Source organism: Geotrypetes seraphini, chromosome 12, assembly GCF_902459505.1.
Source record: "Geotrypetes seraphini chromosome 12, aGeoSer1.1, whole genome shotgun sequence".
Lineage (NCBI taxonomy): Eukaryota > Metazoa > Chordata > Amphibia > Gymnophiona > Dermophiidae > Geotrypetes > Geotrypetes seraphini.
In genome coordinates, this window is record NC_047095.1 from 103,836,274 (window position 1) to 103,854,375 (window position 18,102).

General features: G+C 40.4%; 1 protein-coding gene across 1 annotated transcript in view; it reads right to left on the minus strand.

The window, feature by feature from the left end:
* Positions 1–577: 577 nt before the first annotated feature.
* The window catches only part of LOC117346860 (vomeronasal type-2 receptor 26-like), a 164,008-nt gene continuing 146,483 nt past the window's right edge, over positions 578–18,102 (minus strand). The window contains exons 4-5 of the mRNA XM_033917028.1: positions 13,105–13,231; positions 578–1,529 (exon numbers count right to left, since the gene is read on the minus strand). Coding sequence (XP_033772919.1) covers positions 613–1,529; positions 13,105–13,231 — 1,044 coding nt within the window. The 3' untranslated portion in view covers positions 578–612. The remainder of the gene's footprint in view (positions 1,530–13,104; positions 13,232–18,102) is intronic.

The following is an 18,102-nucleotide window of genomic DNA, read 5'->3' on the forward strand; positions in this document are numbered from 1 at the left end:
AGCACGCAACATGGACGGAACTATACATTAGAGAATGAAAGAGGTTTTACAGTTGGCACATTAGGGTTCAGATGAAGCATTCAGCAAGACAGAATGTTTGTGTACCCAGATAAGCAGCTTCAGGTTTTGCAAAAAGAGCTTATGTTTTTTGCTAAGACTACCTCTTTTTTTTGTGATGGAAATAATATGAATTGAACTGCTCCAGCTCTGCTAGTGAATTATTGATTTTTTTTTTAAAATTATCTTTAAAAGAAGTTATTTTAAAATAATATTACAGTTACATACATTGAATGAAAGGCTATAACAAAAATAGCATTACAGTCACATAAAGTGCTTGAAAGGACACAACAATTTTGTGAGGAAGTTTTTTCTGATCAATTACTATGTGCTGGATTGGCATAGAGGTTTAATACATAATCCATTCTAAAAGCAATACTGAGATCTTGTCCTTCCTTTATAGCATTTCTCTATAGTAATATTTGAGTGATTTTATGCTATTGGTTGGGTTATCTTATAAGGATTTTTATAAGTTATTTAGCCAAGTTAGAAGGAAGAGTAACAAACAACACACCAGTGGCACAGTAAAACAACTTTTATTTAATTTGGGATTCTCTAGTTTTCTTTGTAAGTCTTTACATATTTTGTAAGGTACTTTTTGTTGTTCATATCAGGCCTCAGTAGGATTATATAGCATTTGGGGATAAAAATACAACTAAGAAGTCCTGCACTGGAGGCCAAGATAGCAAATATCTCTACCACCACCATGTACTTGCCTCTGGTACTCAGGTATGTTGGGATAAAAGCCACCCAGACACTGCAGAAAACCACCAAACTGAAGGTGATGTGTTTGGCTTCATTAAAAGTGTCAGGTAGATTTCTTGCAAGGAAAGCAACGACAAAGCTGATACTAGCTAGAAATCCAAGGTAACCCATAACACAATAAAATGCAATCATTGATCCTTCATTACATTCAATTACTATTGTTCCAATTTCTGATTCAGTGTTTTGATATGGAAATGGGGGAGCAGTACACATCCAGACAAGGCATAGAAAAGCTTGAAGAAGAGAACAATAAATAACTATTGAATTTGATACATTGGGACTCATCCAGTTCCGGAGCTTACTTTTGGGCTTTGTGGCTTGGAAGGCAATGACCACAGTGATGGTTTTTGCAAGTACTGAGGAGAGAGAGATTGAGAACATGATACCAAAGGTAATCTGACGGAGAATGCAGGTTAACTTATCAGGATGACCAATGAATATTAATGAACAGAGGAAGCAAAGCATAAGGGAGATGAGGAGAACATAACTCAAGCTACGGTTGTTTGCTTTGACTATTGGAGTTTGCCTGTATTTAATGAAGATTCCCAAAATGAGAGCACAGATAAAACAGATGAATATGCTGATCAGAGTCAAAGATATTCCCAAAGGTTCTTCATAGGATAGAAAGGTTATCTTTCTTGGGATGCAGGCATCTCTTTTCTGATTGGACCATTGGTCCTTTCGGCACTTTTCACAGCTACCCATATCTGAGAAAAAAGAAGAATATCTCATTTTTTTCTCAAACATTAAAGATAGACATTAAGTGACAATATTTCTCTCATAATAAGGAATATTTTTGTTTAAAACTTATACTACACTAGAATATAAAGTATAGAGCAATAAAATTGTAATGATTTACATATAGACATTATTTGACATATCAACTAGTCATTTGGAGACAAGCATAGTAACATAATAAATGATGGCAGATAAAGACATGAACGGTCCATCCAGTCTGCACATAAGTTATACCCATTTAAAAAATACATGATTAAATTAACTTGTATCTTCTTTGATATTTCTGGGCCATAGACCTTATCCTAGGTTCCAAATGCAAAAGGTGCCATCCAAGCTCACTCCAGCCTATCCAACCATCTTGTTGTTTGCAGGATGTCTACTATATAGTCTGGCCAGTAACATCCTCATGTTCCAAATTAGTGGAGTTCCAAATGATGCCCACCCCAGCCCATCCTACACCAAATCACCATATACAGGACACAGGCTGTGCAGGTCTGGTATAAAATTACACTTCTGTTATAAATTTGTCTCTTCTCTAAAAGTGAACAAAACACATTAATATCACATACATATCATCAAAGGAAAATGGGAAACATCCCATTAGGAATTTATTTTTCTCACTATATAAAATAGGGTCATAGGAAAATAAAGTAAATTATGTGTTATAATTTTTGTGACATCAAAGTCCTTATTTTAGAAGAATTAGCTATTTATATACATACACACCAGCATTTACATATGTATATTGTAAACATGCATTAAACCCTATGGGGCTCATAATTTAAAAAAAGTCCCAAAAATGACCTACATCTGTACTTGGATGATCAAAAGGACAGATCATCCAAGTACTGATAATCAAAGCTGGTCTTAGACATATCTAAAACCAGATTAGGCCTTTCCTCTGCCACTGAATGCCTAAAGTTAAAAGGGACATTTTTGGAGGAGGGGAAAGGGTGGGAGGTAGGAGGGATGTGAGCTGACCTAGACTTAGTCATAGAGCAAGTATAACCAAAAGTTTAACGAGGTTGCCCTGTCAGAACTTATGTTTTGAGTTAGACTGGGATCCCTGCACACCCCTGACACCCCACCCACCCCACTAATACTGGCAGGAGCTATCCCAGGGCCTCCTGGTGAAAGCGTACTCCAATACCCCCACCCACCCCTCGAATACTGACAGGAGGGATCCCAAGCCCTCCTACTAAGGGCACATGCCCTGTGAACCCAAGAACAGCCCCCTAAACACCCAAAAGTCCCCCCACTATCCAGCTCCCTATTCCCAGCTGCCCCCCACCCCCCGCTTACCTTAACATTGGCCGGACAGATGGGTCCCAAATCTATCCATCCGGCAGGCCTGCTATCCTCAGAATGATGGGCCTAGAGCCTGATTGGCCCAGATGCCTAAGGCCCCACCCATAGTAGGGGCCTTAGGCACCTGGGCCAACCAGAATTGGTCCAGTTGCCTTAGGCCCTACCTAAGGGTGGGTCCTTAGCCACATGGGATAGGATCCCTCCTGTCGTATTCATGGGGTGGGTGGGGGTGTTGGGGTATGCCTCAGCAGGAGGGCATGTGATCACTCCTGCTGGCATTCATGTGGTGGGTGGGAGTGGTGGGGGTGCGCCTCTGCAGGAAGGCTTGGGATCACTCCTGCCAGTTTGGGGTTTTGCCAGGGGAGATCGCGATTGTTGCAGTGGGGGATGGGCCAGTTACAGGATTCTATAACCAGCGTTGTTTTTTGACAGATACCTGTAACAGAATCCTGCTTTTAGTTGAAGGACTGGCCCCTCCTTCGCCTAAAAGGTCTGGGTTTGGGCATTTGGGACTTAGATGATTTTTTGGTCAGGAATGTGGTGTAGGGATAGATGTAGTGGCAGTCTGGGCCAGTAGATTGCTGAACGTGCAGGTAGGCCATTCTCAAAAAAACCTCCATTTGAACATTTTTTTAGAATGGACATTTTACTGCTGCCAATTTCAGCATCTACTGACTTTATTAACAGGTATTTTTGTGGCAAATATACCTTTGACTTTTTCGCAATTCCTATATGGACTGACCAGATGCTTTTTCCTTATGGAAGAGGGTTGATGCAATAGGATGTGTTCTACCATTTTGAGACAGCTGAAGGACTGAAGTGAAGAGGGGATGTGTCTAGATTACCTACTTCTTAACTACTCCTACCCAGTTCTTATTTTTAATGGATTATGGAATGAGATCAAAGTTCATGGGATAGTGCCATGTGCCATAATTATTAATTTCATTGGATTTGGGCTGAGATGCATTGGTCTATTATGACAACTTGCACAAAAAAAACCCAATGGATTTTGGATTTTCTATTAGTCTACCATAGTCCAGTAGAATTGGAGCAAATGGGCATATTTCTTGTCCCTGTAGACACATGAACAGAGAAATGCAAAGGTTTTTAGAACATGCAACATATATTTCTACAAGATGTGGCTCACACGTAAGCAAATATGTGTAACCAACTAGAGTACATGCTATGGGACTCATTTTCAAAGCTCTTAGACACAAAAAAACACACAGGTTACTATAGTACTTTTTAAGTCTAACTAGTATAAATGCTGTTCTGCAAATATGAACATATTTTAAAATTGAGATACATATGGGTACATGACTTATACTTCCATATGTAGTTTATAGAATTCAATAAGTTAAATTCATATCTCTGGCATCTGGATACAAGCATGTAACTGAATTATCTGGCTGTCTTAAGTGTTTGCACATAAGAACATAAGAACATAAGAACATGCATATGTATATATATGCATGCATATATATATATGCATGCATGCATATATATACATGCATGCATATATATATATGCATGCATGTATATGTATGCATGCATATGTATATATCCATTTATGCAAGTATTATATAAAATAAGGTACTTTCCTTTATAGAACAGTGCCCCAAATAAGTGCATTTGAGGTACCTAATTATCTAGTCCTTATACTATCCCCCTCTTTTACTAATGTGTGCTAAGTGTTTTAACGTGTGCTAATTCAATGCGTGTGCTCACCGCTAATTTGTCCAAAGGAAAACATGCATGCATTAGCGTTTAGCATGTGATTAGCATAGCTCACCTTAGTAAAAGACGGTAAGATGAGGTAGCCGTTTTAGCACACACTAAATGCTAATGCATGCTTGAACACATCCATAGGATATAATGGACGCGTTAATATGTGTTAGAATTTAGCGCGTGCTGAAATGGCTACCACATCTTAGTAAAAAGGACCTGCATATTTAACCCTCTATAGAACTGCTCTTCAAATAATTGGGGAATGGTACTCAATATATCAAGACTATTCCGTTGGCATGAAACAAAAGATTTTTTTATTTTTATTATTTTTACTTAAATGGATAGTAGAAGCACTGCTTGTACTTTTGTTAGCTGTGGGTAAGATTGAGGCTGTCCTTATAGGAAGCACAAGTGAGATGAGATCAAATGAAAGATGTTATTAGAGCCAAAAGAACATCCTTTAAAAATGGAAAAAGGATCAAAATGAAAAAAGCAACGTAAGCACTGTCAAGTTAAATGTGAAGCATTGATAAAGAAAGATTAAAAAAAAGAATATGAATAGAAACTTGCTAAAAAGGCAAAAACTCAAACTAGCAACTTATTCAGGTATATCAGAAGAAGAAATCTGTGAGGAAATCCATGGGACTATCAGATCAATGATGAGCTAAAGGGACACTCAGGTAGAATAAGTTCATACAAAGAAACTAACCCCCTCTTTTATAAAGGTGTGTTAGCCATTTTAGCACATGCTAAAATGCATAGAGGGGCATAATAAAAAAAAACGTCTAAGTCCCCTTTTGGCCTAAGTCCTTAAACGTTCAAAGCAAAAGCAGGGAAAGTGTCCATAACCAAAACAAACGTCCTTGTTTTGATTATGGCCTGCCTCTACTAAATGCCCAGATCACCACTATGTCTACAAGTGCACCCCCACGATGTCTACACTTTTTGGCCATAATGAACCAAAAATACGCCTAAGCCCCAAACATCCAACAGAAGGGCTTTTAGGCGAAGGAGGAGCCAGTCCTTCGCCTAAAATCTGGATTCTATAACTGGTGTCTGTCAAAAACAACAATGGTTACAGAATCCCTCCCCCTCCACAATGATCCAGGCAGGAGGGTGCCCAAGCCCTCCTGCCATGTCGAACCGCGAACTCCCCACCCACCCCCGACAACATCGGGGCAAGAGGGAGCCCAATCCCTCTTGCCCCGGCGATCGTGCCCCCATGAAGACATTAGGGCAAGAGGAAGCACAAGCCCTCCTGCCCCACAATCGCTAACCTCCCCTCCGATTACGGTCAGGCAGGAGGGAACACAAGCCCTCCTGCCCCGGGCACCCGCGGCAACCCCCGACAACAGGGCAAGAGGGAGCCCAAGCCTTCTTGCCCCGGTGACCCCCCCCCACCTACACGAACGGGCCAGGAGGGAGCCCAAGCCCTCCTGGCCCCGGCGACCCCCCCACCTACACAAATGGGCCAGGAGGGATCCCAAGCCCTCCTGGCCCATGTGACCCACTACCCCCACTCCCCACTACAATATGGGCAGGAGGGATCCCAGGCCCTCCTGCCCTTGACACAAACCCCCTCCCCCCAAAGACCACCCCCCAAGAACCCCAGATCGCCCCCCCCGCCGACCCACGGTGGGTAGGTTGCTGGGCCGCTGAACTGATCGCACCAGCGGCCATCAGCTCAGCAGCCCCTTTTTCGGCACTTAGACCTGGTTTGACTTCGTCTAAGTCAAAAAGATCTAAGTGCCGACTAGGCAACCTGTGAAATGGTTTGGTTATGCCTGTTGTACGCCTAGGTGTAGGTTGACCCACCTCCCGCCCACTGCCCGCCCTTTCCCCTCCTCTAAACACACCTCTTTTCTCTCTGTGCGTTTAGAGACAGGGGAAAGGCCTAAGCTGTTTTTACATACGTCTAAGAAACAGCTTTGGTTATGGGTACTTGGACGATCAAGCTTTTTGATCGTCCAAGTAGCCATTTAGGACACTTTTTAGATGTTTTTTTTTTTATTATTATGAACCCCATAGCGTACCTTAGTAAAAGGAGCCAAAGTTAATTCTTTGTTTCAGTCTTTACAGAAAAAAATATATAAGATCTGCCTGAACCAGAAATGGTTTTCAACGGTGATGATGTGGAGGATCTTATAGAATTCTTAGTGAATCTGGAAGATATACTGAGAAATTTGATAAGTTTAATAAGTAATAAATCACCTGGACCAGTTGGTATACACCCTAGGGTACTGAAAGAACTCAAACATGAAATTGACGATCTGCTGTTAGTGATCTGTAACCTGTCATTAAAATTGTCCATAGCAGCTGAAAATTAAAGGCTGATTGATGTAATACCCATTATTAAAAAGGGTTCTATGAGTGATTTGGGAAATTACAGACTGGTAAGCATGACTTCAGTGTTGTGTAAAATAATGAAAATTATTATAAAAAATAAAATTACTGAACAAGTAGACAAAAATAGTTTAATGGAACAAAGCATGGATTCATTCGAGGGAGGTCTTGCCTCACTAATTTGCTTGATGTCTTTGAAGGTGTGAATAAACATGAATAAAGGTGAGCTGGCTGATGTAGTGTATTTAGATTTTCTGAAATTTTTGACAAAGCCCCTCTTTTACCAAGGTGCGCTAACCGATTAGCATGCACTAAATGCTAACTCGTCCATAGACTAACATGCACGGGTTAGCATTTAGCGTGCGCTTATTGGTTAGCGCACCTTAGTAAAAGAGGGGGTTAGTAAAAGAGGGGGTTAGTAAAAGAGGGGGAAAGTTCTTCATGAGAGACTTCTATAAAAATACAGCCAAGCATCATGCGAACTGAACAACTGTCCCTCATACCTGCTAACAAATGCCTCCCCCAAATTTAGAGCTAGCCTCATGCAATGGATACAAACCACACTCACGGAAGGTCAATTCCCACAAGACCAAGGAGAGATCATAATCACACCAATATTGAAAGATCACAAAGGCCCAATAGATACCTCCTCCAACTATAGACCCATCGCTTCAATACCATTATACGTTAAACTAATAGAAGGTCTAGTTGCACAATACCTCACCAACTACCTGGAAGACCACAACCTACTTCACCCCTCACAATCAGGGTTCAGAACCAACCATAGCACAGAAACACTACTAGTAGCTCTACTAGACACAGCCCGTCAGCACCTTAGCAAAGGAAGAAGGATGCTGATAATCCAACTCAATCTCTCTGCTGCATTTGGCCTTGTAGACCACACCATACTACTTCAGATACTAGAAGCCATAGGGATGTCAGGTGGGTTATACAATTGGTTCTATCATCGATCTGTAGAACTTCTTCTTTAAAATTCAAATAAATAATCAACAACAGATGAGTTATTTACTTATCCTTTATTGTTGTGTACTTTGCTTGCCCCAACAATTGTATGCCCAACGGGACCAGTTTCGCCCAAACAGGCTTTTTCAAGGGTTCCAACGGGGAGTACTTAGTTTCGGCGTCCTCTCGTTTTCGGAGCAGGAGCTACTTAGCTCCTGCCCCGAAAACGAGAGGACACCGAAACTACAGATCGATGATCTAACCCTAAGAGTGAGGGCGTTCTACATTGCGGAGTTTTCCAAGCAGCCTCATTTTCTGTCTTCTACATTTTTCTGTCTTAGTGTATACAATTGGTTCCAAGGATTCCTCAAAACAAGAACATACAGAGTAAAGACAAACGATCTTAAATCAGACCCCTGGTCTAACCCCTGTAGAGTACCTCAAGGGTCACCACTGTTGCCCTTGCTCTTCAACCTCTTCATATCCTCCCTTGGTACCACTCTAGATAACCTAGATGTAACATCATTCAGCTATGCAGATGACATAACCATACTCCTCCCCTTCGACTCACCAGATCCTACTTCAACAGATAACCTGAAAAAACATTAGAAGCAGTGGAAAAATGGATGTTATACCACAAATTGAAGCTGAACTCGGACAAAACAAAATTTCTACTGTTTAAAAAGGACAAAACCCCATCCATAACAGAATTAGAAATAAATGCCACCAAATACCCTATACAGTCCGCTCTCAAACTCCTAGGAGTGATGATAGATAGATGCTGCACACTGCAGGTCCAAATCAGCAAAACTACTCAAAAGCATTTCTAACCATGTGCAATCTACGAAAAATAAGAAAATTCTTCGACAAAGAGCAATATAGGCTCATAGTCCAATCCCTAGTCCTAGGCCTAGTGGACTACTGCAATATCCTCTACCTTCCATGCCCTACAATCTTAATAAAACAATTACAGACTGTACAAAATACAGCCCTTAGACTGATCTATTCTCTTAGAAAATTTGACCACATCACCAATGCCTACCTAGATTCACACTGGCTACCTATACAAGCTCGAATTCAATTCAAATTATACTGTATATTATTCAAAGTAATAAACGGTACTGCACCCAACTACCTAAACAATCGCCTAAATCGGAACCTTACAACCAGACAAAGGAGAACTCAGACCCTAATTGCCTATCCCTCATTCCAAGGAACATAATGCAAGAAGATGTATGACAACCTGCTAGCAACGCAGGCAGCGAAACTAGACCCCCTCCATCTTTAACTTGCTGACAGCAACATGCGACTTCAAATCATTTCGAAAAGAAATCAAAACCCTGCTATGCAAAAAATTCATCCAGATATCTTAACCCCCCCTGTCCTTCCCCCTCCCCCTTCCCCCCTGTAAAATTTTCCCTCAAATTTTTACTCCTCTTGTAACTCCCCTTCATAGACTCAACTATGTAACCAGCCCCCTAAATTGTAATTTCCCCGTAAATGTCCAGTTTTTCTTCTGATGTAATCCTCAAACTTCTACCCATCCCTTAAGTTCTCCCAAAGACTCAATTTATATAACCAGCTCCCTAAACTAATTTTTCCTGGAAATGTCCAGTAATCTTCTGATGTAATCCGCCTAGAACTGCAAGGTACAGGCAGAATAGAAGTCACTAATGTAATGTAATGTAATGTAACTTCTAAGAAAATGAAGAAGTCATGTGATAGGAGGCAGTGTTCTACTGTTTATTAGGAATTGGTTATTAAAAAATAGGGGCTTGGTTAAATGGGCATTTTTTTTAAAGGCAGAGGGTAAAGAGTAAAGTGTTTCAGGGGGTCTGTACTGGGACTGGTGCTATTTAACATATTTATAAATGATATGGAAATTGGAATGACAAGTGAGGTGATTATATTTGCAGATATCACAAAACTATTCAAAGCAGTCAAGACACTGAAAAATTGCAGAAGACCATAGGAAATTGAAAGACTGGGAATCCAACTGGCAGATGAAATTGAATGTGCACAATTGTAGAGTGATGCACATTGGGAAGAATAATCCAAATTATATGAGAGATCTTCAGAAAGTTTCCACACTTTCATTTCTTCATGAGAAATAGTTAGGCAGTAGAAGTGGTAATAGGGTTTGCCATAGAATGTCATATGACTAATCAGTCAGGCAAGCAGGTAGTGGAAGAGCTGTTATGTTGTAGTGAAGATGGCTTCTAAGATTACAATTTGCACAAAAGAGGGACAACAATCTGTCATACATTTTTTGTGGGCAAAAGGTGTACTGGGAACATAAATTTGTTGCTGCATCTGTGCTCTACATGGGGACAAATTTCTCTCTCATAGACTCATCTATGAGTTGATAGAAATGATTGAAAATGGCTATAAGAATGTTACTGATGCACTCTGGACACCAGCAACAGCTACTACCACACAGAGTGAAGAAAGAGCCCTGGAAATGATTCACAAAAAAACCCAGAAGAATTAGGGTTGATCAGTTGGCAGAAAAGCAGAATGTCAGTGCGGGGTCTGCATATTCCTTGATTCATGACAGCCTGAACTTCCAAAAAGTGGGTGCCAGATGGGAGCCTAAGGAACTGACAAAGGAGTATAAGTTAAGACATTTGTCCCTGACACTATGACCCCACACTGCAGTTCACACATCAGAAACATTCAGAAAATTGAAGTGGGAAGTCATGGATCATCCAGCATACAGTCCAGATTTAGCACAATCTGATTCCTACATTTTTAGGTCTTTGGGGAGCCCTGACTTCTCAGATGATCAGGTGAAATTCCCCAGCCATGATGAGCTTAGCCAGTTGTAGTAGGCACAAGAGCCCCAACATCCTCACACCCAATATCATCATGAAGGATGCCCACTCCTTGCCTAAATGACCCCCCTGCTACACCTGACATAAGCATAAGAGATACACACTCACTCCTGTCTAAATATAAATAAGATTACCCCCATAGCTCTACACAAACACAGGCAAGAGGGATATCCACTCCTTCCTGCCAACATTTTCAGCTCTTCACAATGATGGGCCTTCTTCCTGGTATACCTTGGGATGCACTGGTAGGGGCATAAGGCCCTGATTAGCCCAAGCACCTAAGGCCCCTTTCCTAGAAGGGACCTTAGATGCCTGGACCAATCAGGGCCATAGACACGTCCCAGTGCATCCTAGGATACACCAGGAAGGGGAAGGCCTACCATTGTGAAAAGGCAGGCCTACTGGCAGGAGAGAGTGGATATCCCTCTTCCCAGTGTTTGTGTAAAGGTAAGGTGGGTAACAAGGGGTTGTTTAGGTAGGAGAAGTGGGCATCCCTCCTGCCGATGTTGGATATAGGGGTGTTGGGGGGGTCATCTAGATAAGAGAGTAGGCATCCCTCCTAATTATGTCAGGTGTGATCAGCCACATCTGGCTGAGCTGATCTTGGCAGGGTAATTTCCCCCAATCAGCTGAGCTAGCAGGACTCCCCAAAGCTGCAGTTTCAGTGAGTCCTGCTGACTCAGATGATCAGGGGGAATTCCCCTGCTGTGATCAGCTGATGGCAAGCTACAGTCTGGTGGCAAAGATAGGTGGCTGAAATGAAGGCCAGGGTTTTCCGGGCCTACATTTAAGTTGCCTATCTCAAACCCATGTAGGCACTTTAGGCTGCCTAATGCTACTATGACATTCAGCAACCTAGACTCTATGTAGAAGTGATTCTGGTACCTTTTATTTAGGTGCTGGTAGGCACATCAAATGTGCCATTTTTTGTCATTTCTGTGTTTTTCAATTAATTTAGGTATTGGTAGGATGCCTACCTGTGCCTAAGTTTAGGCACTGGTTTTAGAATCCCCCCTCAATTAAATTGCATGGGAATACTTTTAAAACAATAGGAAGAAATGTTTGTTTACTCAAAGAATAGTTATGCTCGGGAAATCATTGCCAGATGATGTTATAGTGGTTAGCATAGCTGGGTTTCAGAAAGATTTCAACAAATTCCTATTTAAAAAAATCCATAGTCTGCTATTGAGACAGACATAGAGGAAGCCAGTGCTTGCCCTGGATAGGTAGTTCTGAATGTTGCTACTATTTGGGTTTCTACCTGGATTGGCTACTGTTGGAAACAGGAAATTGGGATAGATGGACCACTGGTCTGACCAATTTGATTGTTGTTATATTCCTATGACTACTTTGGGTAGATTAGTTGCAATAATGAGAACAATTGAAGCTCATTTTTTTTTAACCTAGTATCAGGATCTTGCTGAGCTATTGTTTTATCTAAGACACTCATCCACTGGTACCCCTCGGCACCATCCACTTGACATCACCAATTAGAGGGAACAGAGGGATGAGAACTATTTTTTAATATGACAATGTGGAGAAGGCCACATCCAAGGCAAGGCAAATGATGGGATGTATCAATAGAAGTTTTGTCAGTCGGAAACCAGAAGTCATAATGCCGCTGTACAGAACCATGGTGAGACCTCATCTGGAATACTGTGTGCAATTCTGGAGGCCACATTACCGTAAAGACGTGCTTAGAGTCGAATCGGTTCAGCGGATGGCCACTAGGATGGTCTTGGGGTTCAAGGGTCTCTCGTACGAAGAGAGACTGAGCAGACTGCGGCTCTACACTCTAGAGGAGCGCAGGGAGAGGGGGGACATGATTGAGACATTTAAGTTCATCACGGGACGTGTCGAGGTGGAAGATGACATTCTCTTCCCCAAAGGACCCTCGACCACAAGAGGGCATCCGCTTAAACTTAGAGGAGGGAAATTTAGTAGTGACACCAGGAAGTATTTTTTCACGGAAAGGGTGGTGGACCACTGGAATGAGCTTCCGGTGCAGGTGGTCGAGCCCACCGGCGTGCTCAACTTTAAGAGAAAATGGGACACTTACGTGGGATCCCTACGTAGGTCGAGTCACTAGCATCTAGACTATTGGGGTGGGTCAGTGGAGTGGGCAGACTTGATGGGCTATAGCCCTTTTCTGCCGTCATCTTTCTATGTTTCTATGTTTCTAATGCGTATTGTGCAAAAATAAATTGTGAAAAAATAAATGGATGTTTTAATTGTATACACCAAAGTATGTTTAAAACAATGTTGAAAAGTAAATATATAGAATTCAAAACTGCTCATTTTCCTTTTGGTTAAATATCTTCATAATGTGTATCTATCTATAGGCAGTTAATATGCACATATAACTTACCACTTTGGCTGGAGATCTCTCCATCTGGACATGGAATACAGTCATAGCAGCAGACGGGCTTTCCTTTAATGGCTGATTTCCTGAGACCAGGAGGACAGCTCTGGCTGCATTTAGACTGTGGAAGTGCCTAGAAAAGAGAAATAAATGTATCTGAATAATGAGTCCTTCAAATGTAGTGTTCATTTTCCATCCCCTTATAGGTCAATTGTGAAGCGTTGTCTTCATGAATTCATTAGCAAACTATCCCATAAAATAGAGAACTGATCAGAGACTGGATGAGGCAAAGAGTAAGGGAGCTGCCAGGATACCAACAGAGGAATGCAAATTGGTTATTCAGATTTGATGATTTAAGTTCTGCCCCTGTTGTTGACACCAATAATTAATCTCCCTATGATGAGATCTTTGAGGATTTCCCTGACCGTTTCTGGAACAGAAACAAAGAAAGCTTTTAAGAAGATCACAGGAGGAATAGGGTCTGTTAGATTGGCACTGGTGAAGAAACTCTGGGGTCCTTTTACTATGACACACTAGCCATTTCAACGCGCACTAAATATTAGCATGCTAATGCATCCATTATAGTCTAAGGACACGTTAGCATTTAGCGTAGGATAAAATGGCTAGCGTACCTTAGTAAAAGGACTCCTCTGCCACTGGTGTTTGAACATACTTTCCTATGGCAAAATATTTGAAGATGGCACTGACCTGAGCTGATTATTGCTTCAGGATGTCCAGGTAGAAGCCTTCCTGATTCCTACTCATAACATATCTCCCAACATGCCCCTTTGAGCTCTGAATGCACAGCAGCTTAGAAGTGCTGCTGAACATCCACAAAGTTTGTTTTGATTATTGGCTCACAGGAAATGGCTGCCTTGAGCTCCCATAGTCTCTCGAGCCATTTCCTGTGAGTGATCTGCACAGGGCAGGAGCGTGGGATCATCGCTCCTGCCCTGAAAACCCGCTAGACTACCAGGTAAGGCTTAAGGGGGGCTTTCAGGGTTTAAAGTAGCCCAAAATAAGAAAAAGTATTTTTAGGTTTAAAACCATGAATAAGCGGTTTAAAACCACAAATAATACAGAATTTGTGAATACAGAGGGGGAAGTGTAAAGAAAGATAAATTTAAAAGACATGAGCAAGACTATTTTTAACACAGATTCTACCCATTGTTAAAATCAAAAGGACCCAATAAAACTCCAGGTGATAAGAGAGTTACATTTGATTAAACATCCGAATCTTCTAATTTCAGCTCCAATTCAGATGATGATTTTTTAGGCCCAAGACCACAATACCAACAGAGGCAGATGGCGAAGAAGCAGTGGTAGAGGTCAGGGTCAAAATCAAAATCAAAGACCACAGATCCCGATCATAGAGAGGGCAATGATACCCTTAAAAGATAATTGATATAATCAACATACAAATGAAATATCTGTAATAAATTTGTCTCGTCACCAATTGACAGCTGATGAGTGAAAAGTACTGATGAAAGGTTTATCATTTGTCCCAACACCAACTGATCACTTTCAGACTAAAATTGATGTTGAAAAATTCCTTCGTACTTTACGTATAAAAATGTTTTTTTTTGCTAATGAGAGCTCCACTGAACTGCAATCTGATAGTTCAGTTGTTACTCCTAAATCTATATGGATTCTGCCGAGCCCTGTGGATCCAGTATTGGAAACATTTCATAAACTTATCATGGCAGATATTGAGAAAAAAGAAAAAGGTAGTCACAAATAGAACTATAATGTTAACAGAAAAGAAAAGGCAGCCATGAAAACTCTTCAAAAGGATATAAATCTAGTAATAAGACAGGCAGATAAAGAGGGATAATTGTACTGCTAAGCAGGGAAATGTATCTTGAGGATGCCCATAGACAACTTTTTAGTGAGGATTATGAAATTCTTGATATAGATCCCACAAAAAATCTACAATCTAAAATTAATAAACTAACAAGACATGCATTAGACACTGGCTTCTTGACCTACCCTCCAGGGAGGTCGATTGTTTCAAACCAAGGGGAATTTCTTGAAGCCTCTTCAATATATGTAGACAAATTCCTACAGAGTTCTGTTAAACAAACATCTTCTTATATCCAAGATATGACAGAATTTTTACAGAAACTTGATGAACCCACATTCTATAATGGTGATGATTGATGTCTACTCTTTATATATCAAAATTAACAAAAATGGTGGAACACTTTGATTCGTATATAATGTTATTTAAATCAAGGGGAAAAAAAAGACCTCAAAATACCCCTGGGAATGCAATCAATAGGTTGCAACCTCTTTGGGGTTGGATATCATCACTGGACCTCCGTTGGGTTATCAAGATAAGTGCTTGATAGTATTTCATAGAAAAAGCCAGATAAAAACCATGTGAATTGTGAATATATAGTTGCTGGTTATTCAGTGCTCATCTAAAAGAAGAAAATTAGATATTTAATCACAATATTATTTATTGAGTTATTTAAGAATTATCACGAAAGAGTTCAAAAAATTTAAAATTCAATCACATAAAATTAAATACAAGGGTTTTTGATCAGTAATGATACCCAGCCCCAAAGAGGTTGCGACCTATGATTGCATTCCCAGGGGTATTTTGAGGTCTTTTTTTCCCTTGATTTAAATAACATTATATACGAATCAAAGTGTTCCACCATTTTTGTTAATTTCAGAATTTGTTATTTGGACACTTAATTCAGTTTCCATTTGTTTCATTCAGTCTACTCTATACTGTGCTCTTTATATACCATCATTCCGCAAGATGAAGCGATTACTATTATTCAATAAACTTTAGAAAAAAGAGCTCATCCAATAATAGTACCCACAGAATTCATCACGAAGTTAGTGACTATAGTTTTACAAGAAAGTTTTTTAAAGATGGAAACTATCTTTTCCACCATAAATCTGGTATGGCGATGGGCATAACAATGGTCCCCTCAATCGCTAATCTTTTTATGAATAAATTTGAACGTGACTGGGTATATTCCTCCAGCCATTTTGAAAAAATAAAACTCTAGATAAGACATATAGATGATATATTTATGATCTGGAATGGAGGAACAGAGGAACTGATGGAATTCTTTACATATCTAAACGTTTGCTAGACTCAAATCAACAAAACAAAAAGCATTCTTCACAATGCGCAACTTAAGAAAAATAAGGAAATTCTTTGACAAAGAACACTTTAGGATCATTGTACAATCCCTGGTACTAGGTCTTGTGGACTACTGCAATATCCTATATCTACCATGCCCCACAAACATGATCAAAAAACTACAGACCGTTCAGAACACAGCTCTCAGACTAATCTACTCCCTTGGAAAATTTGACCACATCACCAAAGCCTACCTAGACTCACATTGGTTACCAATTCGAGCCAGAATTCAATTCAAACTATACTGTCTACTCTTCAAAGTAATTAACGGTACTGCACCTGCCTATCTAAACAATCGCCTAAATCGTAACCTTCCACCCAGAACAAGAAGAACACTGACACCATTCTCATACCCACCACTCAAAGGCACTCAGCACAAAAAGCTATATGATAATCTCCTAGCAACGCAAGCAGCAAAACTCAAACTTTCCATCACCAGATTGTTAACCACAACCTCTGACCTCAAAGCATTCTGTAAAGAAATCAAAATACATCTGTTCAAAAAGTATATACAATCTACCTAATCTCACTCTCCTCTTCCCCTCTTGTTTAAATGAAGCATCAGCTGACCTGATGGGGGAGGTGTCCGGCGGCAGAGGAAGCTGAAGGCTAAATATAAAATTATCCAAGATTATTTGGGTGGCCATGTCGTATAGAGTTACATAATTTTGAGGGATTGTGCCCTGAGGAAACCCGGATAGGGTGAAACATGTTGGCAGTACTCTGTCCCTCTTGGCTGAACCACCCAAGATAAGTGTAACAAATTTTATTAATTATTGAATGAACACACAAGCAAACTATAGCATTGCACAAAAAAATCTCTAAAAATTAATGACCCAATGACGATAGGGGGCGTAAAGCCAGTTGCTATGAGATATTATTGAGCATCTGGTGGCACCTCTGAGGGCCTGAAGGAAGCTTATTGAGCAGTTTGGACATAGAAGATTTCGTGGGGAGGGTTATAGTGAAACCCTCTCTTTAGGTTGTCATAGTACACATTCTTCTACAATTATACTTTAGTTATAAGCCTATATACTAACATGAATTTTTAGTCATGAATTTTTTTTTTTTTAATGCTATATGTCTATCCTGTAATTACTATTAAGGATACCAATGTAATGTTTTGCTCTATGAATTCTCAATATCTCAATATTCTTGAATCTTTTGTCTTCCCTTGATTTCCCTCCTTTGTTTCTTTCCCTCTCTCCTCCTGCTGAAACGGTTTTATCTTACTGTATGTTGGTTCTATCCTTTGGTGCTATTGAATTATTGACTGTATATCCCTACCCTTCACAGTCCCTTTTCTCTTCCTACTCCTCTCGTACCTCCATTCTGCTCCCCTCTCACCTCTCTCACCCGGATGAATTTAATTTTTGTACTTTTTCTAGTGGATGAATGCTGACCTCTGACTGTTTGATTCTCCATATTAGTAATGGGCCCTGATATTTTCTAAACTACATATTGTCCATTGGCACATCCTTAATCTGTTCTGCATGGTTTATGGCTCCTATGAGCTCATTGTTATGCTGATTTTATTGTTCATTATTTACAATATTCTTGACAACTGTTTAAACATGTCTCCTTATAGTGCTTGTTCTCTGCACTTTGGGGTAAATTCTCTATAATACGTCTAAACTTAGGCATGCTTTAGACTTCCGTAGCGCGGAAGTGTCAATCAGCGATACTTAGACATCTGCTAGACGTCTGTATAGACATTGAGCGCAGGGTAGACCCGGCTTTCTGAAACGTCATCTAGACGTCTCTACATGGCCGTGCTTAGACGCCAGATAGACATCTGTACGATGTTTTTTAATATAAGTATATATAAAGAAGTACTCTTT